Genomic DNA, 27,903 nt, shown 5'->3' with positions numbered 1-27,903 from the left:
TTTCCAGTTTCTTGGCTCACACACACATTTCTAAGCTGGGACCAGCTCCATAGATACACACACATAGTTTGCATATACACCCACTTGCACACAAACTCTTCTGCTGCTGCACTCCCAGGTGCCCACCCGCACTCCTGGCTTTTACCTGCACACACGCAAACTTTTCCCAGTGCACACAGCTGTGCAAACACAAGTACACACACACACACACAAATACAGGAGGAAACACAGTTTTTCCATTCTGGGATATCAGTCATCTCTGCAGCTATGCTGGTTGGCACAGCAACAGAAAGACAGAAGAGAAAATTCTCCTTTGGGATAGGGATTTGTGGACCCCAAGAATTTGAAAGAGAACCTGGGAAGTGAAAGATCTGAGATGGAGGAAGCAGGAAGATATTAGTCCTTAACCTTCCAGCTGGATTAAAGAGACACAGAGGAAACAGGTCCCAGTCACACTGAGGAAAACAGAGCAATGCTGGCAACTTGTGAGCGAGCCTCAGCATAGAGAAAGGGGACAGCTATAGGTCTGGTAGAGTAGGGGAAGGGAGTGGTAGGTTGGGAGCGTCATGGGGAAAGGGGAAGGAGGGTAAGCACCTGATGTGTCTGGAAGCAGCTGGTAGGGCCTGGAGGCTGCTGTTGTGGTCACCACTGCAGATAGGGCAGCACGTCCCCACTGTACATGTGCTCACAGTTGTGTTTGAAATGGTCTGAAAGTGCCAGGGGGTGGCTATTGCTGCCTGTCCCACTCCCAACCCGCTCCCTTCTGAGGCTTCTCTCCCATTGCTCCTTTGCCATGGTACCACAGAGGCTCTCACCTGCCCCCGTGCCAGCGGAGGGGACACAGGGATGGGGACCCTCCACTCCGCCCTCACTGTGAGGCACCTCCAGGCCCCTGGGCCGTGGAGACAGCAGGAGAGAGGGCAGAGTCCTGGCACAGGCTTAGTGGCCAGCAGGGACTCCCCTGCCTGTGGCAAGGACTGGCCTCCACACCCCGGTGCAGACACTGGCGTGCACATGTGCCCAAGCCCTTCTCCCCCAGCCCAGCCACCACCTCTCACAGGGACATCCAGGCTCCACATCATTTCAACGTGCATATTTATCGCTTTCCCCCCGCAAGACATGTATTTAATTTACTCTTAGTAAACATAACCATAGGAGATGCAAATAAGTGCTGGGGAAGCATAAATAACTCCACACGGATAGACACACACACAGAGACAGCAAACACAGACACGGTTCACCAAGGGAAACCAAGAAGTGCAGAGCACGCCCTGAGGCTGCCACCAGTCCCAATGGCTTTGCTCTCATCCACCAAGCCAAGAGGATTTCTCCTGCTCTTGCTTTGCAGCAGCTGGTGGGAGAATAAAGCTGGGGAGGAGGAGTCTAAAGTTGCAAATATCCCATGAAAGCATCATGGCAAGTCCTGGCTCTGCAGTTTCCTGCAATCATCTCCAAGGAATGGTTCCAGTTGTAGGAAGTTGCAAGTCTTTCACAGTGTGAAAGGGTGGAGGGGCATGGGGACCACCATGAGGGAGGAGCAGCAGGTCATCTTGCAATGTCCTAATTGCAGCCAGCCGATAAACCTTCAGGTAGGAACATCGGGGCTAGATGCTCCATCTAGGTCCTCTTCTGCCCTCTCTAAGGTGCTGATTCTTCTTTAGGCTGAGAATAGTCTTCAACGGGACATCATGCGAACAAACTCTGCAACCAACAACACAAAACAGCCCTGAAGCAGAAGGCACCCACAGTCCCCAACCCAGCTCTCGTTCCCTGGAGACAGCAGGCAGCCAGGGTGAAACCAGGAGTCCCCAACGCTGCCAGCAGGTCTGTGCACTCCGTGACCGGCCCTGAGAGCTCACACAAAATGTGCTTTAATCCCTGCACTAGACATGGTGATAAGATCCCTCTATCAGGTCAATTCATTGCCTTGGACTCCTTCCCAGCCACGTACAGTCTTGTTTGCACAAGCGACTCTTTGTGAGGCACCATGGCAAGCGTTGTCTCCCTTCACTGGAACTTCAGGGAGCCTTGATTTACAGTCTTGGGAACGCTGTATGAATTCTTAATAAGCTTGCCACTTCAGAGACACCAGTGTGGGAAAGCACAAGAGTTTTGGTAGGTACCAGCGTTTTTCCAGAGGAAAGTTTACTCTGATGGACTTCTTGTTCTTTTAAAGATACAAGTTAACTGTAAGGGTACCCTGGATCTATTTCTTGACCACCCTGCAGCTTGTGAAGTCAATTACAATTGCTCAAATTGAGTGTAAATGCCATCAAATATAAATGTGTTTTCATTCTGCACTTGAATTGACGAGGAACTAATGGCTCTGCAAAGAGGAGGGCAGTGGAAATTACCCCCTTGACTTCTCCTTTTCCATTGATGGAGCTTTCCTTTGACAACTAAAGCAGTAACTCACGGAGAAAATGATACTGGGATAGCATTTCATGTATTTTAGCTGTCTAACATAATTTAGCTGTGGGAAACAAGGAGAGCTACTGTCATGTAATCAGCCAGTGCATTAGAACAACTGCAGCTACCAGATACTTTCTAGGGAGACACTTCCAGTTTTTTAGCATTTTCAAAGCCCTCAGAGGCTCCAGTAATCCTGAGGACTGAGATGCCTTGTCATGTAGGAGACCCACAAATGCCTCTGAGCCAAAAAGTTACATCAATTTAATTCTGCATTTCCTGTGCTTCACCCTTATTGCAAAGGGACATCTGGATTTGCACCAGGGAAACAAACACTCTGCTATGCTCTCATACCTTCCAGCTCTTATATCTTCTTAGCTGTCTGATATCAACTGCTTCCTTGCCAGAAACCCTGAGCACTATTATTATTGCTCCTGCCATGGCTAATGGCTAGGATAGTAGCCTAACCACTCTTATTTTTCCAAGTCTTTCTGGCATGAAAAGTGTGAGAAGAAATGAATTATCTCTAGAATTTAACATGACACCTGTAGATCAGATATCTGCTGTCTTAGTGAGCACACCTGGCACGTGATCATCAGAAGATAAAGGCATAAAGGCATAGAAACAGATTCTCTATAAACCCAGGTAACGAGGTGAGCCAGACGAAAAGGAAGGTGCAATGCATTCTCCAAAGCAATCCAGCCCCCTCACAGCTCTTGCAATAGATTTAACAGAAAGGAAAATGCCCCAGCATGTGTACACCAGAATCTGCTTCTCTGTGACAGGTTCTATCTCTTAACATCCTAGAATTATGGAGACCCAACTGAAACTGAGATGCAGCAAGAGATGATGCACAAATGAACAATTCAGCCAGCTAGAAAAAAAAAAAAAAACTGTTTGATTTTTTTCTCCACACTTCAGATACCTGCACCCCGAGCATGCAAATCTTCCCTTCCGCTTCGGCCTCTGAGCTGAAACTCTGACTCACAGCAGAGCAGATGGGCAGCGAGGGCTGATCCCTTCTCACCTTCAAAATCCACACGCCCGTCTCCATTCAGATCCACGTCTCGGATGATCTCCTCGATATCCCGATGCCCCACCTGCTGCCCTAGAAGCTTCTTCATGGCTTCTCGCAGCTCACTGGTGCTGATCTCCCCATCACCATTGGTGTCAAACTGCAAGAACATGAAAAATACCAGCGGGGGAAATACAGTTAATGGAAACAGATCTTGCTCTTGTTTGAATTTTGTGGTGTCCTGCTTCTGAGTGCCCTGTATTTTCTTCCTTCCTTCTGTGTTCCTCCTTTTCCTCCTTTGGGTGCCTTTTGGATCCAGTCTGTCTTTTCTCCTCAGAAACCCCTCACTGCTGTGTCATTACCAGCTTTCCTCTTCTTTGCCTCAAGGGTTCCCTTGTCTTAGTGACTTTCTCTGCTCCTCCCTTATTCTGTGCCTGGCTTGGCTCTCTCTCTGTCTTTCCACTGTGCTGCTCTCTCTTTCTCCTTTTCTCTTCCCCAGTGGGTGTTCTCTCTTTCCTGTCTCCTGTTGCTCACTCTCTGGGGGTAGGCAGGAGGGAGCACTCACCTCTCTGAAGGCATCGCGGAGCTCTTTTACACCAATCATGTCTGCAGTCTCCGCTAGCAGCTTTGGTCCCATCAGCTCAACAAAATCTTCAAAATCCACGTGGCCACCCACTTGGGACAAGATGAAAGATTGTGTGTAAGAACTCCGTGCCCAGCGCTCACTTTGCACTTCTGTGTGCCCCAGAGAGCGCTCGGCTCCCCAGGAAGCAAAGCACAGAGGGTGTGGGACAGCGGAAGGAAAAGCAGAGGTGGTTTGACACTGTGAGTTCTGGATTCTGGGCCAGGCAGAATGAGCCCAAGCTATCCCATATTAGGCAGCCGTGGAGTGTCACGACCTCGTGGCATCACATACTACGTATTAGAGGCTCGATCGTTGCAGTGCTTACAGCAGCGCTGCGCCTGTGCCAAAGGGCACGGCAAGGGCACAGCACGACGTGCCCGCGTGGCCCGGGCAGTGCCCTGCAGCAGTGGAGTCCTGCTCCATTACAGCAGCTAAAGCGCGTCCAACTGTTTAATCATTGTATTAGTTCTTTTACTCGTCAGTGCCCTATCTGAAAGCTGTCAGTAACACTCTCAAATTCCCAAGCACTTGTGTGCCAGGGCTGTCAGATGCATTTGCGTGTGACCGGGTGCCTATGTCACAGCTGTTTTCCTTCCCTTGACCAAGTAACTTGTCCTTTTAACATCTTCCCGTGTCAGAAATAACATGCACTAAATATTCTTTTCCCCACCTTGCTGAGGGTGAGACCCTGCACTGCCACAGATGAGAGGTGACAAAATGGCAGTGAAAGACAAGGGGCACAAACACAGTTACAGTGAATTGGATGCGTTTGTCACATCTTTCCATGACTGCAGCAGATGCTCCCATCTGACACTGCCAGCACAGCTCACTCACAGCCCATCCCCAGGCACACAACAGAGCCACAAACAACCACTGCAGAGTGAACAGCCATCCACCACCCATCTGACCAAACCATCTCCACCTTCCCAGGCTCTTCCTTCATTCTGACACCATCTGACAACAGCTTCAATACAACAGCACACACAGCCTGTGCACCGGTGTCTGACTGCCTGCATCAAGGGCAGTTTCATACCTGACAGCATAAGTATGAAGGACAACCCCTTCCACTCACTGTTCCCATATACAGCACAGTCCACACAGTCCCTTTGATAAGCAAAAACAAAGGCATCGGCTTCTTGGGACCAAAAACAAACAGGGGAGATGATAGGGAGTGAAAATGAGAACCAAAAGAACCGGGATGGAAAAGAGGCAGCAGGGAACTGAGAGAGCCTGAGGCAATGATGTAGGGCACAGCAGCAACAGGCAGGTACAGCCAGGTGGGAATTACTCACGGTTCATGTTGATCTGCTGGGAGAGCTCTATTAGCTCCATCTCAGTGGGCATGTAGCCCATGGTCCGCATGCAGTTCCCCAGGTCCCTGCAGTTAATAAACCCATCCTTGTCTTTATCAAACTCCTTAAAGGCTTCTCTTAACTCTGTGGGAATGGATCCAAAAAGAACAATATTGTCAGTGACAGCTTGAAATACCTTTTCCAAGAAACCTCCCCAGAATCAGCAGCACTCTAAGAGGCCAGACTCCCTAAGATACTCTGCATTTTCCCAGTACATCTCCCTGGAAAGAGGCAATGACCAGAGCAAATGTTAAGTTCTTCTGTCAGCAGCACTGCTGACCCATTCCTTACAGAAAAGCTTGACTGGACTGTGTCATAAATGGTTCATTGCTAAACTGTGCTTCATAAAGAAAATGAAATTCATAAGTTTTTCCAACTTTTACACCTGCACTGTGTTATAAACCTCTCACTGTAGGGATCAGCAAGTAAAACAGTTTCCCTGTAGCCAGACAGTTGTGCCGTGCTCTACAAGAGTTTGTGTGGGAGCTGGGGGAGACCGCAGTTCCCTGATAGCCAATATCCCATTATTTACTTTTCCTCCCACCCTGAAGAAGCTGCAATAGATGCAAATTCCTTCACAGTCAGCACTCTTCTAGTTTTACATATTATTTCTTTTGCTGGGGTTTTCAGGAATTATTCCAGTAAACATCTCCCTTGGTTTGCCCCAAATTATTTTACCCCCTGGGTCCAACCTTGAAGGGCCAGTCAGTAGGTTTTCACTGGGCAGGGAGAAAGGGGACACAGAAGAAGCAACAAATTTTACCTTCAATTTCTTCCGGGCGCAGTTCTCTATCCTGCAAAAAGAAAACATATTATGTTAAAGCCATTTGTTTGTCACAAACATAGTTTCAAAATAGCTGTTTGTTGGTACAAACAGTTCTGGGACAAGCCATAAAGTGAGAGAAGAAACAAGAAGGTGATGACATGTTTAATACCATCTATCTAGGAAGGCTTCCCAGTTCTCCTCCCCAGCGGGAGGGGTGTTAACCTGTGGAAGCCCCTCTCCCTCTCCTCTGCTGGACCGGGGGATGGCAGGTGCTCCCTCAAAACAGAAGAGACCTGGGCCAACACAGCAATATGTGCAGCCTCCCCATCTGATGTACTATTGGCACCTCCGTGAAGCTCCTACATTGTTCCCCAGCACCAGGTTCTGGAGCAGAGACTGCCCCTGCAGCAGTTATGATCTCCTCTAGAGCTCTGATTGTATTTCCACCGCAGCTCCCGCTGACACAGCCAGATCAAAACAGCTGGAAGCAGTCTCTGTAACCAGCAGGTCTATACCATCATCTGCTCAAATCACTGCTTGATCTCTGTCCTTCTGGCAGGACAGCAACAGCCACGAGCTCTCTTACAGCCAGTGTCCCAGTGATGTGTCCTACAGTCTGTCCCCACGAAAAGGTAGGAACTCCCCCCTTCCTCCCAGCCTCAACTCCATATCCAAGCATTTTGAAACCAGGCATGAAAGCAGACACACAACATATACATCATCAAGGTTATCTACAAACAAAACAGGACAAGGATTCACCATGTTCAGGAAACACTGCAACTTCAAACATCCAATTTGAATTTCTTGGAAGAAGGGGGAGGATATAAAAGAGTATAGGAAAATTCCAACACTGCACCAGGAAGAAAAGATGAGCATGGAAATGCACTGCTTTCTGGTTTAAATGCCCTTTCTAATTCCTCTCATGGCTCCCAGGCAAATCCAAAACATCTGAGGATTTGGAAACACAGAAACGCGATTTCTTATGTCGTCTCACTCTCGGCTTTCCCCCTCAACCGTGGGGAGTTTCTCCTTGCCTTCCAGGTGTCCTCCAGCCTCACCATACATCCCTGGAGACAGTGCCTTTGATCAGTTTGAGAAGGATGATCCTTTGCTATTTAACCACAGGCTCCCCTGGAAACTCTAATGGCAGCTGCTCAGCGTGCAGAGCAAACTAGGACACACACTGGTTTACGTCTGTGCAAAGGGGGCCGTGCCAGAGAAATGACCAGCTTGCCACTCATAACCTTCCCAGAGGCATCTCTGTGCTGGATGGAACTGTTGGAGCGCTCTGGCTCTGCTGTTTCATCCTTCACAGACCTGGTATTTTCAAACATGTCATCCCATTTGTTCTGCTTTCATCAACACCAAGTAATAAAACAATTCAAACTCCTTGGACCGGATGCAGGAGGCATAATTGCCTTCCTGCCTTCGATAAAACAGCGCATGAAAACCACCCATGATCTGTTCCAACACCTTGTGCACTCTGTTCCAGAGACTGCAACCATTAACCCCTGGAGATCGTGGCTGGGCACACAGCAGGTGCAGGGCTGTGACCGCCCGTGCCGCGGTGCAAAGGGTGCCGTGACTCACCCGCGGTGCCGCCTGTCTTGTGAGAGTGGCTGGGGTGGGGCCCGGGCCTTCCTCCAGCACAGTCATCACAAGACCATCCTCCTCCTCACCCACTGAAGACCACGTTGCAGCCGACAGGACTGACACATGTCAGAAGTGGAGGCTTCAGCACCGGCTCCAATTTTGCACCCCAAGGCATTTGCGTTGGCAGGGCTCTGAGCGCATCTTTGCACATGCAGACTGTGCCATCAGAGAGCCACCGACTGAGAATGCAGAAGGAGGGGGAGGGTTTATGTCCCTCCAAAAATCTGACTCAAGCGATAACTAACGTCATGAAGAGCTTTCTGTTTTAAATGTGGAAGAAGATCCTCTAAAATGATAAAGGAGTAAAATTGCTCGGGATGAAATGGGTTGAATCACTCTAAAGCTTTTGGAGAGCACATGGGAAAAGGAATGAAACTGTTCCAAGAGTTCAGATCCTAGATATGAGTAGAGGTGACCCCCAGAGAGTCCATTATACGTAATGGTCTCAACCTCATTTATTTCTGTTCTATGCACAATAAATCCTGTTCATCTAGAGAGTCAATAAAAGTAAAGCTGTTTATCAGATGCACTTATTTTACATCAGGGTACTTAGAGACATCACTAATCCTACTTAGGGGACTTCTTAGGGTACAATGGGCCTCCATGGCCTAAGGAGGATGGATACCTGTCCAGCTGTGAGCCTTCCACTAGGGAGCTGGATCTATCTCCTGTGACAGTAGCTCTGTGCATGCCAGCAAGATTGCCTGTGTGAGAATATGCGTTGTGTTTTAGGGACCTGCCACAGGGACTGTGTGATCACTTAGTGGCTAAAGGTTAGGAACAGCAAAAGCCCCTTGATCCATAATGACACATAAAGACTCTTTTTTGGGTTTTTGGTTGAAGAAGAGGTTTCAGAAATAAAGACCTAGGTGTCTCCTACAGCTGTAAATGACCACATCAACACGCAAGTAAGACAGAGGTTTCTTACGGTGGCAAGAAAACTCTGGTTCTTGGGTAATTGGGGTGAGCTTTGTTTCACCATAGGAACATGGAAAGCCCTGTGAATATGTGACAATGCACATATTCACTCTTACATATCCATAAAAGACGTGTTAATCATATATTTCTGTATGTCTTTAAATTCATGTTACTGTAGAACATTTGGGGCTTTAGTTCTTCTAAAGACACAATGCTGGGGTGTATATTTAAGTATATTTCACATGTCCAGGTGTATACATTTTAATTTACAAACAAGCACATATTTTTATTGTTTGCATAAAAATGCACACATGAGATGCATATGAACACACAGTTACTATAGGTGTGACTGAATGGATAGATGTGGTTTTGCTATTTATCAGTGGGGGGGGGGGAGGGTAATAGCATTTGGTAGCCTGGCACTATTTGCAAATATGAGGAGAGCCTGATGTTCCTTGGTTAATTGGCTGGGACTGCTGCAGTGTCAGGCTGGGTATGACAGTGCACCAGAGATTGTGTTTGGGTATCTGTGAGGAGACAGATGCCTGCTTATTTCTGCTGGTACTAGTGTGCTCACTGTGAACTGATAGGATAGTATCAAATATGGACAGCTTGTTCCCAATATGAATGACCTGATTTGCATTTAAGTGGCTATTTAGGCCTTAAATGCTAATCTGAGCCTCTGGGAATGAGAGGTCTTGCTTTGAGCACTGGACTCCTCCTGAGTCCACATGATTATTGCTACTTGAGTGTAGGCCTGGATCTCTCTTCCATAGCTGCATTTTTAGATCCTCCTTTCTTGGTGTTTAAGCACAGGTCTATCTGCACATCCTTCAGGTTAGACATTTACCTGTGACTGTATTTGCACTTGGAGCTGGAGCCGGGACGCTCGAGACCCAGGGCTGGGGGTTTCAGAGCTCCACGCAGACGGAGCGTGGGGACGGATCCGCATCCCCGGCTCACGTCCCCGTGGCTTTGTGCGTGTCTCGCCCGGCTGGGTGTAACTTACGTACAGGCAGCCTGTTTTCTGCGAAGCCCTTCCTCAGGAAGATGCAGGCTGGCCCCAGCAGGTTGTGCATGACGGCGCAGTTCTGGGCCAGCACCATGAGCGGACCCTGGTAGTCGCAAGCCGACGACCCCTCTTCGCTCGTCTGGACAGCCTTATAGCTCGTCTTCTCGTCATGGCGGATCTTCCCAGCCAACCAGCAGCAAGCAAACAACACAACAGAGGATGTTACCTCCCCATCTCGTTCCTCTGAAGTTTTACTGAACCGCCTCGCAGAGACATTACTGCTAAATTTCCTTCGTCTGGTCCATACTGCATCCCCCCCCACCAGGCTATCAGGATTTGCACAGAAGCAGTTAAGTCGGGGAGTTCACTTTCAAAAGCTGATAGAAGTACAACCAACCGGGAGAATTTCGCTTTGAAATGACACCAGACCCTCAGCACTGCTCACATGTACCCAGACACAGCCCAAAGCGCCACGCTCCCACATCAGCCCCAGAGTTAACGATGCCCTGAACGAGCTGCCAAGGCCGAGCGCTGCCCAGCCTAACAGTACGTGTGCCAGCCCGTCCCAGGGCGGAGCTGCCGGCCGGGGCATCCCCAGCAGACCTGGCAGTGCCTGCACAAAGCCACTGCGGGAGGCTCCACCTTACAGTTCAGCAACACAGTATCACCCGCTTTATCATATTATCAGAGGACCGTTTACAGCATCAGGTGGCTCTGCCAACTGCAGGCTCACGCTCTCCGTGCTGCTACTAATTAGTTACATCCTCAGGGTCTCAGGCAGTTACTGCTCTGCCTCTTCTAATCAGCGACACTCCCGAGGTGGAGATTAGGCACGGGCACAACATTTTTGTATGTTTGCATTTGCACATTTTCCTAAGTGCACACGTCCTGCTAAGCTAGGGCTCCAGAACAGAATCCAGCACTGGATTTTATAAGGAGGCACTGCTTTCCTTTTATAGAAATGCATTTCCCTGGCTCTGCAAAAAACCTCTTATCCTGATATTCCCATGCAGCTATAAAAAGCCAACACAACCCACAGGACCCTTGGTTTTACAGAATAAACATTAATCATACATCAGATTCCTCTTCAGGAATGATTCTACTTTTACAGCCGGTGTTCCCAGGGGTGATCAGAGAAGCTCTGTCAATTGTCATTGTCTCTATTAACCCTTTCCTTAAAGCCTGAGGTGATTTCTCAGGCGAAAAGGCCAGATACACAAACACACCCCCACCATTCACTCTTGTCTGAGACTATTGTGTCTACTTGCTGAGTCTGCCATGTGCTGTTACATTGCAGGCATGGTTTGTAGCTTGCCTTTTTGTACACAGTCTTACACCAATCTGCTCATGTATAATGTCATGTGAATATCAAGCATCAAAACAAAAACAACTCAAAAGGAAGCCATGGAGAAAGAAAATGATGAAGCACAAAAGAGTTTTTGTTGCAGTCACGGTTGAGGAAGGAATCTGTCTCTGATTAAATCTGACACATAGGACACTTGTCCTTAAAAAAATGAAAGATGAGCATCCATCCACAAATGGCATATTACTAGCTCAGCTAAATGTCAAAGCATCTGTGTTGAACTGCACAGCTTTGTTATATCAGTGCAATGTATTTTCAAAATTATCAGCTTTATTTCCTGACACATCTTTCAGTTTAATACACCAAGTAATATGAATCACTTTAATAGCCCACATCAGTTCTGTGTTTAATCCCACTGAAGCCACACAAAAGATGCAAAGCCCCACAGCCCCAAATCCCTGTTTGCCAACCCTTCCAGGCAGTAGAGGTTATTGCCAAGCCACAGAGCTGAACCTCATTATAGTCATCCCATTATTTTTCTGTCTAGATAGAGACTGCCAGTTTGACAAAACGGTTGCCAAGAGCCACTCAGGATCGTGACCAGACAACCTGCCACAGTGCCAGGACGCTGAGATGCACAGCTCAGCAAGATCCCAACAAGGGCTCCCTGCCCTACTGTGCCACTGCAGGCAGGATTTATGCCATCTGATGTTCCCTCTGCCAGCAGTCTTACAGGTTCTCCTGCAAGTATCCCCACAAGTTCCATCCACCGCATTCCTCCTACATCCCAGCAGAGTGGGGAAGGGAGCTGTGGAATGGGTAAGGGGCAAAACAACGTCAGCTGCCCATGACAGGGGAAACAGCAGCATGATGACAAGGACAATGCAAGAACAGGACTGGGGAGATCAGGCTTTCTCTGTCCCTTCCCTGAGGGAAGGACCACTACCCCTCCTGGCTGAGTCAGGCCCTTGGCTGTGTCAGACAAGCAGATGGTGGAGCAGGAAGGGACCAGGCTGATTTAGAGATGGTCAAAGTGGTAGAGAAGGGTGGCAAAGCAAGGGACCTGGGTGCCAAAGCTTTTAATTTCTGCATAGCAGAAGCACAACAGGATTCACTTCATTTTCCTGCCTGCATGTCAGAGGGGCATTGCAGAGCAGCAAGTCAAGAGGGGCCTCCGTCCAGACTGCAGTGTCTCTCGGAGGGAAAGGCAGCCAGGATGGCTGTCGGGATCACTGTGGGGACACTGGGACAGTGGGAAACTGAAGCTGACAAAAAGAGACATGGAGTCAAAGCCTGATCATTGCCACCTGAACAAGCAAGGTACCCCGATGTAAGCCAGGCCTAGACCGAGCCAGCTGGTGCCAGGGAGTGAATCCCAAAATTTGGGTTGAGATCGTGTGTTCAGAAGTTCAGACTGTCACCCAGGAGCAGCTTTCCCACATGTTGTTTACAGTTCCTCCTCTTTAACATTTCAGCAAAATGAGTTTGCCCAAGGCAGAAGCTGAGAAAAACGACCAAGATCATGAAAGAGTCAAGTGAAGTTGTGCAATGCTAAAGACTGATTTGCGAAGTCTCCACTATAATCGTGTGTGTTGTGATCAGAAGAACAGCAGAGTCCCAGGACCTGTCATGATGAGTGCCCAAGGCCTTAATTCATGGCTCACTGGAGTAATGTCTGAGAAATTCTCTAATTCAGTTTGTCTCTCTTCAGTCCTGACATCCCAGGTCTTGTAACTAAGCACAAACTGCATTATTTGAAGCACCTTTTAGGGAAAAAAGAATAAATTACCTAAAAGACTGATGACACAGAGCTTATAAGTTCTTGAATCCATTTTGATTCAAGCAGCCTGGCCACATGTCAGACTTTAATTGGAATTGCCCTGATCATGTTGAGCACAGCTGCAGCCAACTCCTTTTATTCCAAGTTGGAGGCGACCTACAAGCAACCAAGTTGGTTGTTCACATGTGCAACATTTAAGTGAACTTCAACTACCTCTGCCTCTCTTGAAGGTCACCCTGACCTAGGGACTGGTCTCAGCACTGCCTAAGTGCTTGGTGATGAATTCCCTCCTCATGTATCCCAGCTCCCTCACAGCAGTGCTGTGCCATTACTGGCTTTGTTTACAGAAGTTGAGATAACAAGCAAATTGTGTTTCTGCACAGAAGAGGCAAACATACAGCCAGAAGAAACTCTGCTAGGGAGGTCCTCTCCCCAGCGTCTCCCTCCCAGAGGAGCTTTCCTGGGTGGCAAGATCTCCTGGGTGGCAGGATGGGATCTTGATGGCAGTGGGATTTCACTGTCGTCAAGGTCTCCACAGAGGCAGCTCCTCACTGCAATACTCTGGATGCTCAGCATAACTTTTTAATTTATGAGGAGTGAACGGTGTAGCTTTGTGCTGAGCTGTTAGATTTGCAGCAATGTCAGCTGAGAACTGTGTGGCCGACAGGTACACGGTGCTGTAAGATCTTCATCAGTCAAACAAGAAAGTTTTCTGGGGCACGTCATTCCCATTTCAATCCCATCCCTACCAGCAGAATCATTCCTGAATCTAATTCATCCTGGGATCACTGTAAAACCTCAGCACAGAGCAGACAGTGGGCTGAAGCCTAACAGATACACGTGGCAGGTCTCAGATGAAGTCCAGCTGGGCCCAGGCATGGACTTGGACACAGGGGCCATGCTGTGGAACACGATGCACAAACATGCAGCCAGGGCCCAGCGTATCCACGCACAAACGGACGCGTGGACCAAGAGAGCACAGAGAAAACCACGCTTGTGTGCCCAGACACACACCAACAAAACCAGATGTGTGCATGGATGGATAGACAGAAGAACACATGCATGACCCCACACAGGCTTCTGTGAGGACACCCACTAGCAGGTGAGCACACAGCACCGTACAAGCAGGGACACGAGTGTGATACACACAAATCCCCCCTTACACACTCACAACAAACACTGCACGCCTGCTCACACCCCTCAGGAGGTGTATGTGGAGACGTGAAGAGCCGAGGACAAGCACACACTCCAGATGGGCTCAGAGGTGTGCACACTGTCCCACACCACCGAGAACACGCACAGACACGTGCCCCTTCACACGTACAGGGATACATGTCCCTACGCCCATGACACAACGTGCTCATGCAGGTACCTCTCAGCTGAAGCAGATGTGCACATGCACAGACTCACACACGTGCACACACACAAACTCACACACATGCACACACATCAAGATGCCTGTAGAGAACTGCGCCCATAGACAAGCACATGCTTGTACCTACCCAGTGGAAAGCTGTGCACACACACCAAGCAGGACACGAGCCTACACACACATTTATTTACACACGTTATGGCTCTCGGTGTCCTGGGCTCTAATGGCTGCACTTGCAAGAGCAGCTCTTACACAAAAAGTCTGGTGAATGGAGCTGAACCCTTTGTACACACCTCTGTGTATTCTCCCACCTCCCATTCCCATCTGCCCACGATGTCACCCATCCCAAGAAGCAGGGCTGGAAATGCACTTTGATTCAGGGAACATACCTTTTTAGAGAGGTTTCTCAGTGGAGACTTCACACAGTTGCCCATAATATGTTGAGGCTGCCTTTCCGTTGGACTTGGTTATAAAGGAACTGAAGCAATTGATCCCATTAAAGGTATTCCTTGGGAGTAAAGCAAGAAAGGCAGCGCCAGGCAAATCCAAACAGCTACTGGCTGCTGGGCTTTCCCTCTTCAGGGAGCTTTTTCTCTCTCTGCCTCTCTCTCTCCGTATTTTACTTTATGTTCACTTTCTTGAAGAGATGAAGCAGGAAGGAGAGGGAGGGGAGAGAAACAGACAGAAAGAGAGGGAGAGAGAGGGAGAGAGAGAGTGAGTGAGAAGGGGAGAGAGAGGGAGGCGGATGTATAATCTACATCAGATTAATGTTCAAATCCCTCCCACCCCCCTCAATCTGCAGGCAAGATTGTTTCACTCATAGGAGAGGGCTGTTTCAGAGAGAATTAAAACAGAGGCAAGGCAAGAAGTGATTTCAGTGATGAGTTCAGTGAATCCAGCTAGTTTGGGTCCACGCAGCCTCTGAACATCGCATCCCTACCCACCCCCCTCCTAACTCCTCTCAGCTTTTCAATCACCAGAGCGCTAGGCTGGCCAGAAGGCAATCCACTTAGGGGCTTGGAGCAGAGTCCAGAGCTCGTTTCGGAGCAGAAATGGACCATTTATCTGGGTGGGACCTGTTTCAGTTTATAAATACCAGCAGACCTAGAAGTGACTGATTTTTTTCCCTCCATGGTAGAAGCAAGAGCGGAGGCAGCAGTCCCAGGACCCTACAACACTCAGCCCCAAGACAGTAATTTTTAACCACAAGGGAGAGACCTTGAGCCAATCTTGTGGTAAAGTTTTTCCAGCTTTCTGCAAGTAAAAATCAATTGGCAGTTTAACCTGCACAAGTCTGCTAAAGATGGGCTCGCACTTGAATCCTAAATCTGAACAGCCCCAAGTTAGATAATGTGAAGCAAAGAATTTGGACGTCAGATCCATCCATTCCATTTCCAAGCGCCCAAGTCCTGGAATAAACAAGAAGCACCTGAACCTAGAGCCAGCTCTAAACTTTGGACTTCATGCCTGTTGTGGTAACAGAATAATCTCCAAAAGAAAAGGGATGAGTCCCCTCTACATTCTCCTCTAATCTCAGGCTAAGCATAAGAGCATTCAGTCTGAAGAGAGATTTAAATTGCACAGAAAAGTCATCATCACACTCAGGCAACTGGCTCGAACAGGACAGTGAATGCACCTCAGCTATGGAGCCACCACAGATGCAGCTCCACAGTGATAAGAAGCCGTGGCATGAAAAGCTACCTCATTCAAGAACTGTGAGGACTGAGATGACACTGCTCTTGCACCCTGTTATGCAGTAGGCTGGCTGGACACTCAGGTGTTCAGCTGAGAGCTTTCACAACTTTCTTTGTGAGTGTGGTTCCAAACAAAAGCTTCAACAAAGACCTAAGCCACAGGCTGAATACTTGCACCACATGCTTTTGTGCAGGAGCCACAGACTCACTCTCCTGGCAGCTCTAGGGCTGTAGGACAGAGAAGGATGAACTGTCAGTGTCACAACAAAGCAGGGATTTCTCCTTCCATCCTGATGCTGCTGTGGCAAATTAAGTATGATTGTGAGGTGAATCAACAGTTACTTCAGAGCTTAGAGGCTTCTTCCACCTAAGGAGACGATATTAGGAGTCCAACTATGACAGAAGTCAACAGCTTCTCCAGTTCCAGTCACAGATAGAAGTGATGGCCACAGGGGATGGTGTTTCTTGCTCTCCCTTGCACTAACCACTTCCCAAGAGTCAAGGCAGTGGAACAGCCTCCTCTCAGATGCCCTCAATGCCTTTTTCATTGCATGGCCTGGGTAGGAGCTACACCAAGAAGCTCCTAAACAAGAAGCTGAAGCAGGAGAAGCTGGAAGACACTCCTTCAATCCATGGCAGACTGAGAGGGGCAGAGGGGATGGGGAAGCTCTGCTCTGGAAGACCTCAGCCCACCCACAGTAGGCTGGGAAGTGAAACTGTTCCTGAGCTGGGCCTGTCTCCTGCTGTCACAGTTTGAAGACTCCTAATGCTGGGGAAATACACAGTCACTCCTTGGGGGCTGTGCCAGCCCGGGGACCTCACAGTGGGGAACTTTGCAGGATGCAAAAACTCCCAGCTCCTCTAAGGCTGCCATCTTTAGCTCTCTTTCCCCTCTTAAAGCAGCTAATGGGAGGCTGATCTACCCTCCGACAAAGTACCAGTCATTAATAATGTCCCCTGTCAGCTGCAGCCATTCCCCAGGCTCCTTGTTTATTGACAAAGTGCTTGTCTCCCTTGAGCAGAAGCTGCCACACAGCGAGTGAGGCGCCTGGGCTCCTTCCCGAGACAAACGACTTCAATTCCAGAGCAGAGAGGAGAGAGAATTGCCTTCCTGCTGCTAATGAATCTCCCCCTGACAGGCAGCACGGAGGCCAGGAACGCCCTGCAATTGAGAAGTGCCCATCTCCCCCATTCTCCCAGAGAGAGGGAGTGCAGCAAGGGAATCAGACATCTCTTGCCAGAAGGATCCATCACAGCCCCCAGACTGCCGCGGGACAGCTTTGGCAGACAGCTGTGGAGTGTGCCTCACAGAGCCCTGAAAGCCTCTCAACAAAAGTTGAGATGGTCACCCTGTAAATACGAGCTTGCAGCAGAGCACTCAGAGCCAGCCACCATGGCACGCCGCCGCCTGTGCCTGCGCTCCAGCTTCTCTTCCCTGCAGCTACAGGCAGCTGCAGGGCAGAGTGAGGGCTGAGACCTGCTGCCAGGCTTGGCAGCGATTTCGCAGTCCAGGAAGGGAAGAGGCAACAGGAGCCCACTCGTACCAGGTTTGCAGCACCACTCTTCAACTCTGCAGGAACTCTAGTGGAGCTGCAAGGGGCCCAAGAGATGGGATCATAAGCGATTTCTTTATCTCCTTATTTACCTGGAATCTCTTAAGAGCAATTAGTCAGAACACATCAATCTAGCAAACAGACCCTGCTGAGCTCTGAGGAGGAAAATCACTCTCTACAATGGGATCTTCTTCCCATCACCAGCAGGGGCAGCTTAGAGATAGGCAGGAAAGCGGAGCTGGCAGAAAGGTCATTAGAAGATTAGGTTGGAAGGAACATATTTTCTCCCTTCCTCCAACTGAGGCTGCTGTAGGAGAACAGGATGCTGAGAATAAGTATTTGTGTGTAGGTGCTGATCTGTGGGTATGCCTATATCTGGGGTAGTCAGTATGCGTGTGGGAGGGCTGCACACGCATGTATATACTGGTTTTCCCACACTGTTCTTTGTGGCAATCACGCTATTCTTTTAAGGTCTGGGGCTCTATCGTAAACTTTCTAAAAATCGGTAGGAACTTTGTGAAATGTGAGTCTTGCTGATGTTTGTGCACCCCTTCCTCTCCCCTGAGTCCCAGGTGGGGAGCAGAGACCTCAGGGGATGCAGCTTGGCACAGAGCAAGGTCTCGGCTCACGGGAAAGAAGCATTTTGGCACAGTGACTACTGACCTGAGCACAGGGGAGGAAGAAGGCTGGGCGACTTGGCATCGAACAAGGAATGATTTAGGTGGTTTAATATGTCTGGATTCTTTAAAAAGCAGCAGGGCTCTACTTTGGGCTGGCACCTTTGGCAGAAATGCTCATTTCATAGGAAAATGTTGGATCCCACCACAGCTAATCACTTGGCAGTTGCCAGGAACTTTATCCAGTGGCAGCAAATATCCAACAGACACAACAGAAAGAATAAAAGTCAATACGAAACTTGGGATTGCTTATCAAACTGCAGCTTTGCTTGGCAAAAATTTCCAGCGGAAGTATGGATTTGTACAGCGAGACTGTTCAGATGCCAGGCCTGTTTCAGTGCAATAACCTTCACTTGCTGGAAAATTACCTCAGATGGTTGTTCTCTGCACAACACAAACAGTGCAACAGGGTGACAGGTAGTGAAGAGTATGCAACAGAGCAGGAAAAACTCATTCCTAGCATCTTTTCATTGAAGTCCATAGCTCTACTGAGAGCCTGTTGCATGTGTCAAACATTTAGTATTTTAAAATATGCCCCCTTATTTAATTTATTCTAACAGGGTGGGAATTTTTGGTCTATTTTTTCCTATCCCAGAGTGGAGAGTGCATATATGGATTAGTAGCTTTCAAATCTGCTCCCAGTCACCCTTTAGCTGGTAGCTGCAGATTTGTATTTTACAAGAAACAACCCAGTCTTGATTACTGGCTGACCTCAGATGAGACTAAGCATTTGGAATGGGTAACATCCTCCTGTTGCCAGTGCTGTCAAGGGCCTCATTTCAATCTCATTGCTGGAACATGCACTGGCACTCCAAACTTCTGTGACTGACTTCCCTCTCTTCTTCTGCATCAGCTCCCAAGTGCTTTTGTTGCACATCGAGTTGTGTCTCCTGACCTCGAATGAACCTCGGATGGTTCCATATCCCAGCCAGACACGTACAGGTCCATCTCAAGGGGAGGCACCAGCAGGTATTGGTGGATGCAGTCCAGATTCTCATCTAGGGGGAGGAATATTTCTCCAGAGAGTTTGGGAACTTTCTTTGCTGTCAGCTGTTCCAGGAAGAAAGTGTTGCTGACTCATGCTGTGCATAATATTCTCCTCCATTAGAGCATTTGGATCATATTCAATCACAAACAACAGAAAGGTTATTAAAAAGACCAAGGATATTTTCCATCCCTCTCAAGGTAACAAAGCCTGGACTGTCTGTCAACTTCTGTTTGGAACAGCTCTGTCTGTAAATAGCTGGCTTCATTCTACGTTGGATGAAAATAGATGGGAACGTGCCTTCCCCTGACACCTTCCCTGCAGATCTGGTCCATGTATTTATCCCAACTTCCAAGTCCCTACGCAGGAGATGTGCTGGCCAGAACACAATGTGCTGTGGATATTTTCTGCTGATGATCCTGAAGATCATCAATGGGCTACAAAAAGACAAGTACAAGCTTGACAGCTCAGAAGCTGCTGAGAGAATTTGTCACGTATATGCAGTACAGACATTGTTTAAAGCCAACCTTACATGGTCCTTTCTCTTTGCTCCAGAATATGAGAATTGTGTATCATTCTGTCTATCTGGGACTACTGCAACAGCAGCTAATTCTGCCTGGCACTTTCACCTCTTTCACGATAGGAGGGACAGGGGGTCAGTGCTGGGCTTGCACACTGAGGTGCTACTGAAAGTGTGGATGACCATGAGATGAGCAGAGATCTGGGAACCAATACCAAACAAATACTCCAACCAACCCTGCAGCATTAGGTGAAATACACCACCGTGAAATCGAGATCCACCTCACTTCTATTCTGAGTAGGGATCTGACAGCATCCTTTGAGGGACCAAACTGCACATGCCAGGACGAGATCTCTGGTTATATCTCAACACAGCTGGTCCCAAATTACCTAAACCCTTTGTGCATTATTTCAGCAGAATACAAGGGGGTTGCTGGCTGTTTTTTACTTCCTGCCTTCAACCGTTGTGACATGATGCTTTGCAATGTTCCACAGTTGCCATTTCCTTCCAAGAGCAGAGGATGTCTTTTGTCTGTGTGGGATGAAGCAACGCTGTGTATTCTTTCCAAAGATGGTTGCAAGATGCAAAGTACGTTAGGGGAGGAAATATTGCTAATGATTTCATTCAGGGAGAGTGTTGAGTTCATGGTCTTACACTGGTGCAGAAAGCTACTAAAAAACTAAATATGACCATACAAGCTAGGACAGGCTTTTGTCTTTATCCTTAAGCAGGGCATTTGATTGAAATTGGAGGATTACTCAAGTTCATTGGCACTGCTGTTGCTCTCTAAGGTCACAGGAATGTCAGAGGATTATTGAAAGGGAGCCCAAAGTTAGCTAGGCGTCTTTTACTGGATGCACACCATATAGCTGCTTGTTATTGGAAATCAATACCACTCATGGACTCATCAGGGAAAAACAGTTACTGAAGCTGGAATGCTACAAAGAACCACAGCTAATTCAGCTGACAAACCTGCAGCCCAGCCACTAAAGCTAAGGCTAAACTTCCCTGACACTGTGATGACACTCAGTATGGCACAAAACAAAAATCAAAGTAACAAAGGTTGATGGAATGGACAGCAGAATGATTTACATGATGATTAATTTATCATTGAAAGCTTTTCTCCTCTCCAAAGATAAGCTGAATCTAACCAGAAGGTTTGTGTATTTCAGTGCATTAGATCATGCTGCTGTATATTTCATGAACAGAATATTTAATGAATGTTCTTTTAGCTTGGTTTTATTTTGATGTCTTTCTATAGCCTTTTAAAACAGATTTGTTTAAAAAGTAAATCACTGACAAAGATTAATGTTTGCTGGCAGACCCACTGCAGGCAGGAGGCTTATCCATTGCCCCTCAGTGATTCTGTACGTCTGGCTCACATCCCTCAAGCTCTTCACAAGCAATAAATGTGATAAATTTTCCTCCAAGCTGCTAACGGGAGCAGCCGAGTGGATGTGCTCAAGTGGAACAATGTTTCCCTGTGTCCGAGTTTGTTACATACAGAAAACATGAGACATACCTGCGAAGGTGTGGCGGGTGTCAGCAGGCGGGGTGTGCGAATACGCCGGTCGAGGTTTTAAGCAGAGGGATGCATGAGCATGTACAGAGGTGCTTGTGTAGCCACACAGAAGAGTTAGCAGAGGCTGCAAGAGTAGGCTGTGTGTACATAGACAAGACACGTATACGAAGGCTTTTTACGTCAGGCTACATGCATGGACATGGGTTGTGGCAACTCATGCAGGGATGGAGGCACGGAGGCCGCACGAGCCCCGCGCAGGTACCCGGACTCCTGTGACACACCCCTGACACCGGCTCTCATCTACACCACGGCAAGCACGGGGCTGTCCCGGCTCTGGCACTCACCAGGGAGAGGGGAGCGGCCCCAGGACGGGCCGGGCGGGCCGCGCGGGGGCGCCCCGGGGCCGCCGGAGCCCGGGCCGGGGCCGCCGCTGCCCCGCCGGGCCGGAGCCCCGCGGCACAAAGAGCGGGACCGGCAGCAGCGGTCCCGGGGACACCTTCCCTCTCCCTTCAGGGATCCTTCTGGGGCCGGCACAGAGGTGTCTTCAGAGGTGCCATGAAACACAGAGGATAAGTCGGGGCCGGATACGGCATCTGTCTAGGATTTTTTTGCCTCCTGACCTGTGCAGCCACGCTCCATACCAGCGAGCCAAGACTGCGCCACGGGACCAGCGTCACTACGGCGGTCGATCACGCTGAGCCAGAAATCTGTTCACCCCACATTACGGTACTGATTTAACAGTGTAAATGAGCAGCTGTTAGAGGCTGTCTCAGTTTGCCACGAGCCCTGACACGCCACTGCTTTACCTGCCTTACAGGTATAACAAAGCACACGAGCACCTGCAAATCCAGACCTTTCACCTTCACCTTGCCATCCCCACATGAGAGTTTCCATCGCTGGTGTCACCACTCCAGCGCTGCCCAACACACTGCAGCCTCCCTCGCTAATGCACGGGGACAGCTGAAAACTTCTATTACTGAGCCATGAGCCCCTCTCCCTCGGCGGGGTTGGCCAGGACTCCCCGGCTTTCCACAGGTGGAGCTCCAAGAGTGGTCCTGATGCAGTGACTGCTCTTGGGCAAAACTCCCATTAGAATCAGCTGACGCCAAAGCCACGGGAGGGAACAAGGCCATCCTGCAGATGAGGAGACCAGAAGGGTGACAGACTGGACAAGGCACTTTTCCCCTACCTGCTCCCAGCTGGTTAGAGGAGAATATTCTTGACACCTGCTTGGCAGCCTGGTAACACTTCCTGCCCCAAAAGGGGACACTTCTGTCAGCCCGGTTTGCTGTAAGGTCCATTACAGCCAGTTGGGAAGAACTAAAGCTCAAGAGCAAAGGAAGATGCAGCAGGACAAGAAAAGGAAAATTTTACAGGAAATGCAGAAAGATTCCTTCCCTATTCTAATGGTAATGCGGACGATGACATTAAAGCAGGGATGGGAGATGGTGCAGATAGGAGAGGCTTTAAACTCCCTGTACAAATAGAAATACAAAAGCCCCTTTGGCCACAGTGCTAACAGCAGAACTCTGTAAATATTTCATTATTCTCTACACCATTGTTTGACCCCTTTGATCCCCATGCTACCAGAGGCAATTGACAGAAAACTGTTGGGAATCACTTCACTGAAAAATTTAACAGTCATGCAGGGTGTGAAAGTTAAACGGCACTGAAAATGTTCAGGTCTCACACAGCAGGATCGCTTACAAATTAATATTGCATAGCAAAGGCCCAAAGAAAGCTCTTCTTAAAGGTGCCAGCTAAGCCAGTGGTGGGGCACAGGAGGGATGAAGCGAGGAGAACCGGCGGGTCTCTGTGCCGCAGTCCCCGCACAGTGCCGTGCGGTGAGCCCGGGGCCAGGCTGTTGCTGCACCGTGGGCGCTGCGGCCACATCACCCCGGGAATGCCACAAAACTTGCGCTGCGGTCGCTGCTGTCCCAGTCTCTGTGCTGCTGTTTGCTAGGGTTGTACAATAATAAACAGTTCTGCTGCCAGGCTGCCACCTCACCGCCACCCCAGCTGCGAGGATCACTGCTCCTCTGCTGCTATGGACAGCGACTGCTCGATACCACACTGGTGCTAAACTGTGGTTCATAGCCACGCTACAGACACTACAGGACCCTCGTGATGTTCTGCTCTGCAGGGGTGATAGCACACTCCTTTGTGCTCCACAACACCCTTTAACACTTGGCCACTCCAACACTACCCTGCTATCAGGCCAAAATTATATGAAACATCCTCCCCACGCTCCCTTTCCTCGCCACTTTCCCACTTTGCTGCATTATCACACACACGTCTCTTGCCAACTACACCCGTGAGTCACTGCACTGCTCTCACACTGCACTGAGCTCCTGCCACTGCAGGGCTACTTTAAAACACTGCTGTCCCACTGTCCCACATACAGCCAGCCCATACTCACAGTGCACTCTGTCACCAGGTAAGTGTGTGGTGCTGTCCTCATGCTAAGTCACAGCCGTGCTTCCAAAACTGCGGCATGGTGGTAACACCTCACTCGCTGCCTTCTGGTACAGCGGGATGGTGCTGTCAGATCCGCGCAGCCCTTTGCTAATATCACACCAGAAGCTATCACTGCTGTATAGAATGGCTCCCGTCTGCAATATTGTATTACTACATCAGTAGACTGCTAAACTCTTCTGTCAGGCTACAACACTGCACAATTATCACACCCGTGCACTGCCAAACTCCTACCGCATGGCACCAGTATCACATCTCTGCTCTGCCCCGGGATTGCGTTACCACACCACCGCATTGTCAGTGCCGTGCTCTCCAGGCACTGGGAGCTGCACGCACTGCATGTTAACCCGGTTATAAACTCCACAGCACAGTGTGCTTTCCTGCAACTGCCGCCTGAGCCAGCGTGCAAACATGTCATTAGACTGAGATGACATCCTGGCTTATACTTAATACATCATTACACTACCCTACTTCTGTTAATTCATGTACCGCTCATTTGCAAAATGGTAAAATATCCTGAAAGAGTATTATTGCTTAATTACATTAGAGCATCACTGCACTAATATAGCATAAGCCTAATTAATAAAATATCACTGCATCCTGTATCCTGGCAGTGTCTTAGCATTCTCCTGGAGTACACACCCACAGTGCACTATATTGCTGTGCTGGTTATATAAACACGGCGCTTCTGCCTTCACTCCGTCTTTTTTTCTGCACAGCTACAAATCTGTCTCCCTCAGACACAACCCTGTAGTCCCGAACTGCTCCTTTTTGCTGTTACTGCAACAATGACATCTCCGTGAAGCCATCGCTGCAATCTTTTCCGCGTCGCTGGCTGTACCACTGTAGCGTCTGCATCTGCGACCACATCCCTGCACCGCCGTGGAACAGGGGATGATGTTCCACATCTGTAGAGCTGGAACAGGATATACTGGTGCTGCTGGACCACAGTGCTCTGCTGCTGCAGATATGCATCACTGTGCTCCTCTCCTATGTACTGCAAAATTACTGTTTTAAAACTGTTTCACAGTGGGCTGTGTGGGCTGGAGAGAAGTTCTTGTATTAAATAAATTCTCTGCTGAGCTGTTGCTGTCTTCTAATTACAAGGGGGAGCAGACTGATCTTACAGCACCTGCAGCCTCACACTGCAACCCTGGACACTTCTGTGCCTATGATCCTGCCTCAGCCCAGGCTGCAGCTTGGGCTCCTGCAGGTGTAAGTCCTTGCCTGTCTCAAAGCTTCATGCATATTTTTACACATTTGTTTCTTCGTTCACAGAAACAAAATTTATATAATTCCATTCCATGACAGAATTTCCATACATCACCTCCTTGGGCCTTTATTCACCCGAGGATTTTTATATCACTACAGGAAAAAAAAAAAAAAAAAAAAGTGCTTCATATACCTCTTCCTGTAACCAGCTCTTTGTGTATCCTAAATTACAGTTCCCCATCTTGTATCCACAAGTCCCCTGTATAGGCAGATCTACTACAGTCCACTCCCAAAAGTCAGTCCTAAAATCTCCACTAAATGGTCATTCACTCATAGTTACTTCAAAGAAAGCAAGTGAGAGATTAATACAGAGAGAAATGGGAATAAATAACATTACACTCTAAAAGAAAGGTGCTGATGTGTGTAAGCACTGGTGCAATGTACCCAGCGAAAAAATGAAAACTAGAATTGTATCTGTCTCACTTCTGTAAAGGGCACTGTCCAACACCACAGTTCAATTTTGCTAAGTTTACAGAAATGTCTTCTGACACTGGAATGCAAGCAACAGAGCAGGTAAAATAAAGACAGTGTTTAGGTAGGGGTCGAGTCCAAAACCAGAGTTTCTGTGAGTAGGAGCCCTGGCATGGATCTGTTTGTATGTCCGACACTTTGGGGACATACAGCTCCATAGACTTAAAATCTGTTCTCAGATACATCTTCACTTCCCTCAGAACTACAGACACAGCACAAGTCAGAGCCGAGTCCACGGATTTCAAAGCCTGGTGCTGGAATATTGCTTTGTGTACCCTGGTTGAGCACCAATCTGCTGAGCAGGCTCTTCCTTATTGCTACTTCAAGATTTTAATCGAGACTTCTGGTGCACCATTGGCACAGGGAGGGTAATACTTGTTCTGAGTTAAACACAACCATAACATTCATAAACAGCAGGCTGTCAGGGAGGATGGAAAACTGTTGAGGAGAACAGATGTGCTTTGATTTTTATCCGGAGAAGTCAAGATGAACCGAAGAAGACAACACTCCCAGGTTAAACATACGGGAGTATCACCTCCTTCCAACCAATTATAAAAAAATTTCTAGTTTTCTCCATAATCTCAGTTTGAATGGGCTCCCTGCAAAGCCTCCCAAATCTACATTAGAAAAAAAAAAAAAAAGATAACAAACCCCAGAAATCATAATTCTGGTTTATTTGATCATTTCCAGGGCTGGAACTTAGCCGCCCAGGCTACTGGCTTATACCCATAATTGTGCTTCTGGGAGATTGCAGTTACATTAATCTTCCTGGAGATTACATCTCCCAGTAGCATCCCTAAATGTCTCTAAAAGAAATTTCAAGCCAGTCTCCCTCTGCCTTTTCATTTTTAGAGGGTAACCCTGTTGGGTAATTTCACTACCACAAGCAGCTAAAAGCAACAGCTTTGTACCAAAAGAGCTTGCAAACACCGAAAGCATCTGTTCCATCCTAACATAGTGACTGGGAAGGCTTCGGAATTGGGTCAGGATTTTTTTTTTTTTTTTTTGTCGTTCTCCCCACTACCTTCTCCTGACAGCTTCTGCCATAAGAAATGATTCATATGCTGATTGTACAGAAATGTACCATAAGGAGATGTAAACAAATACAGCAAAGCAAGGCGGGGAGCCAGAGAGATGGAATCTAATAAGTAAATAAATTTTTAAAATCCGCTTCTCTGACTCTCACCCTCGGCAGGCAGAGCCACAACTTCCCCCGGCGACCGGCAAAGCACCGGCGCTTCGCCCGTCAGCACCACCGAGAGCGCCCTCCGCAGCGCCCGGCGGGGCGGGCGGGCGCCGGGGGCTCCGACCCGCGCCTCGTCCCCGGCACGGAGCCCTCCTCGGGGCCGGCCCCGCAGCGCCCCGGCCGTGCCGCAGCGCCGGGACAAGTTCGGCCGGGTCGGCCAGGAAGCAGTGCATTTACAGCTGCGGGCTGCGCCCGGGGGTGCGCAGGGCTCCGGGGCGAGGAGCCGAAGGTCCGTGAGCCGCAGGAGGAGGGGGGCGCGGAGGGAAGGCAGGGAGGGAGAGAGAGGGAGGGGTGGGGGGCGAGGGGCGTTTTGCCCCTTACCTGGCCAAAGACCGAGCTGAGCATGGGGTGCAGCTGCTGGATGAGGGGATCCGCTTCCTCCGACCGATCGCTGCCGCTGGACTTGGTGGAGCACTTGCTGCTGGATTTGGACAGAGGTGAAGCGCCTTCCGAGAGCTTCAGGGACTCTCTGCTGGACCTCTGCTTGTGACTGAAGAAAAAGTCCTCCTCTGCCTCCTCCCCATCCCTGTCTGAGAGCTGATGCTGGTCCTGGGGGTGGCCGTGGCTGGCGTGCGGCGGGAGGTGGTGGTGCTGCCTGGATGTCCGCACCGGTTCCTTGCCACTGCCTCTCCTTGGACCTCCTTCCGCCGGCTCGGGCTGGCTCTCCCCCCGTCCATGTGACAGCTTCCCCGCGCCCCTCGCTCCGTCCTCCCGGGCGCCCGGGTGGCAGAGCGGCCTGCGGGCACTGGGCTCCCCGGGGAGCGGCTCCTGGCTCGGCTCCCTCCCCGTCTGCCCGCCTTGTCCTTTGCCGTCCCGGACGCGGCTGCCGCGGGGCTGGGGTTGGCCGCCCGCTGCCCGCCGGCTCCCCGCTGCCTTCAGCAGCGAAGTGCGGGACTCGCTCTTCGCCATGGAGGAGCCGCTCATCGCGGGGCCGCTAGAGCCGCATCCCCGGCCGGGTGGAGCGCTGCCGCTGCGGGCACGGCTGCGGCGCGCCGCTCACGGCATGTCCTGCGGAGACCCGCTTAAATCCCGCACCGCGGCCCATGTGACAGCGCAGACAAAGGCCGCGGCAGGGGCGCTCCGGCGGGGGCTGGCGGGCACCGTCCCCCTCCCCCCGCCGGGGCTCCCCCCGCGCCGCCGCCGCCTCTCCAGGTGAGCCGGGGCCTCCCCCCGCCGGGGCCGGCTCGGGCCGGGGCGCGCCGCAGGCGAAGCGGCGCCGCCGAGGGGTGCGGGCGGCGGCGGGCGGCGCTCCCGCAGCGCGGCGGGCGGGCAGGGCCCGGCGG

The 27,903-nt window shown here is 49.7% G+C and overlaps 1 protein-coding gene across 4 annotated transcripts; it reads right to left on the bottom strand.

Annotated features, from left to right (window-relative positions):
* Positions 1-1,077: 1,077 nt before the first annotated feature.
* On the bottom strand, positions 1,078-27,777 carry CABP1 (calcium binding protein 1). Of its 4 annotated transcripts, none has more exons than XM_027881959.1 (8): positions 26,942-27,216; positions 14,595-14,842; positions 9,752-9,928; positions 6,165-6,195; positions 5,342-5,485; positions 3,990-4,099; positions 3,437-3,584; positions 1,096-1,701 (listed from the first exon to the last, which is right to left on the bottom strand). In XM_027881959.1, the coding sequence occupies exons 2-8, from the start codon at positions 14,637-14,639 to the stop codon at positions 1,676-1,678; spliced, it is 681 nt and encodes a 226-aa protein (XP_027737760.1). In that variant the 5' UTR covers positions 14,640-14,842; positions 26,942-27,216; the 3' UTR covers positions 1,096-1,675. The 4 variants fall into 4 exon arrangements, with proteins under 4 accessions (XP_027737758.1, XP_027737760.1, XP_027737761.1 ...); XM_027881960.1 differs by lacking the exon at positions 26,942-27,216 and adding an exon at positions 23,576-24,017; XM_027881957.1 differs by lacking the exon at positions 14,595-14,842 and having other exon boundaries at positions 1,078-1,701; positions 26,942-27,544.
* Positions 27,778-27,903: the final 126 nt, after the last annotated feature.

Source organism: Empidonax traillii, unplaced genomic scaffold, assembly GCF_003031625.1.
Source record: "Empidonax traillii isolate 1590-97213 ecotype Southwest subspecies unplaced genomic scaffold, ASM303162v1 scaffold99:size1466351, whole genome shotgun sequence".
In the NCBI taxonomy this organism is placed as follows: Eukaryota; Metazoa; Chordata; class Aves; order Passeriformes; family Tyrannidae; genus Empidonax; species Empidonax traillii.
The sequence above is the reverse complement of the archived record's forward strand: the minus strand, read 5'-3'. Positions and strand labels throughout refer to the sequence as shown.

What these genes read in the sequence shown, in the direction of transcription:
- CABP1 (XM_027881957.1), bottom strand. Translation starts at nt 27,544, where the DNA reads ATGAGCGGCTCCTCCATGGCGAAGAGCGAGTCCCGCACTTCGCTGCTG. An exon ending in TCGCAGAAAACAGGCTGCCT is followed by an intron (nt 6,196 to 9,751) that starts GTACGTAAGTTA and finishes TTCTTTTTGCAG; the next exon opens with GATAGAGAACTGCGCCCGGA. An exon ending in GCGCCCGGAAGAAATTGAAG is followed by an intron (nt 5,486 to 6,164) that starts GTAAAATTTGTT and finishes CCATTCCCACAG; the next exon opens with AGTTAAGAGAAGCCTTTAAG.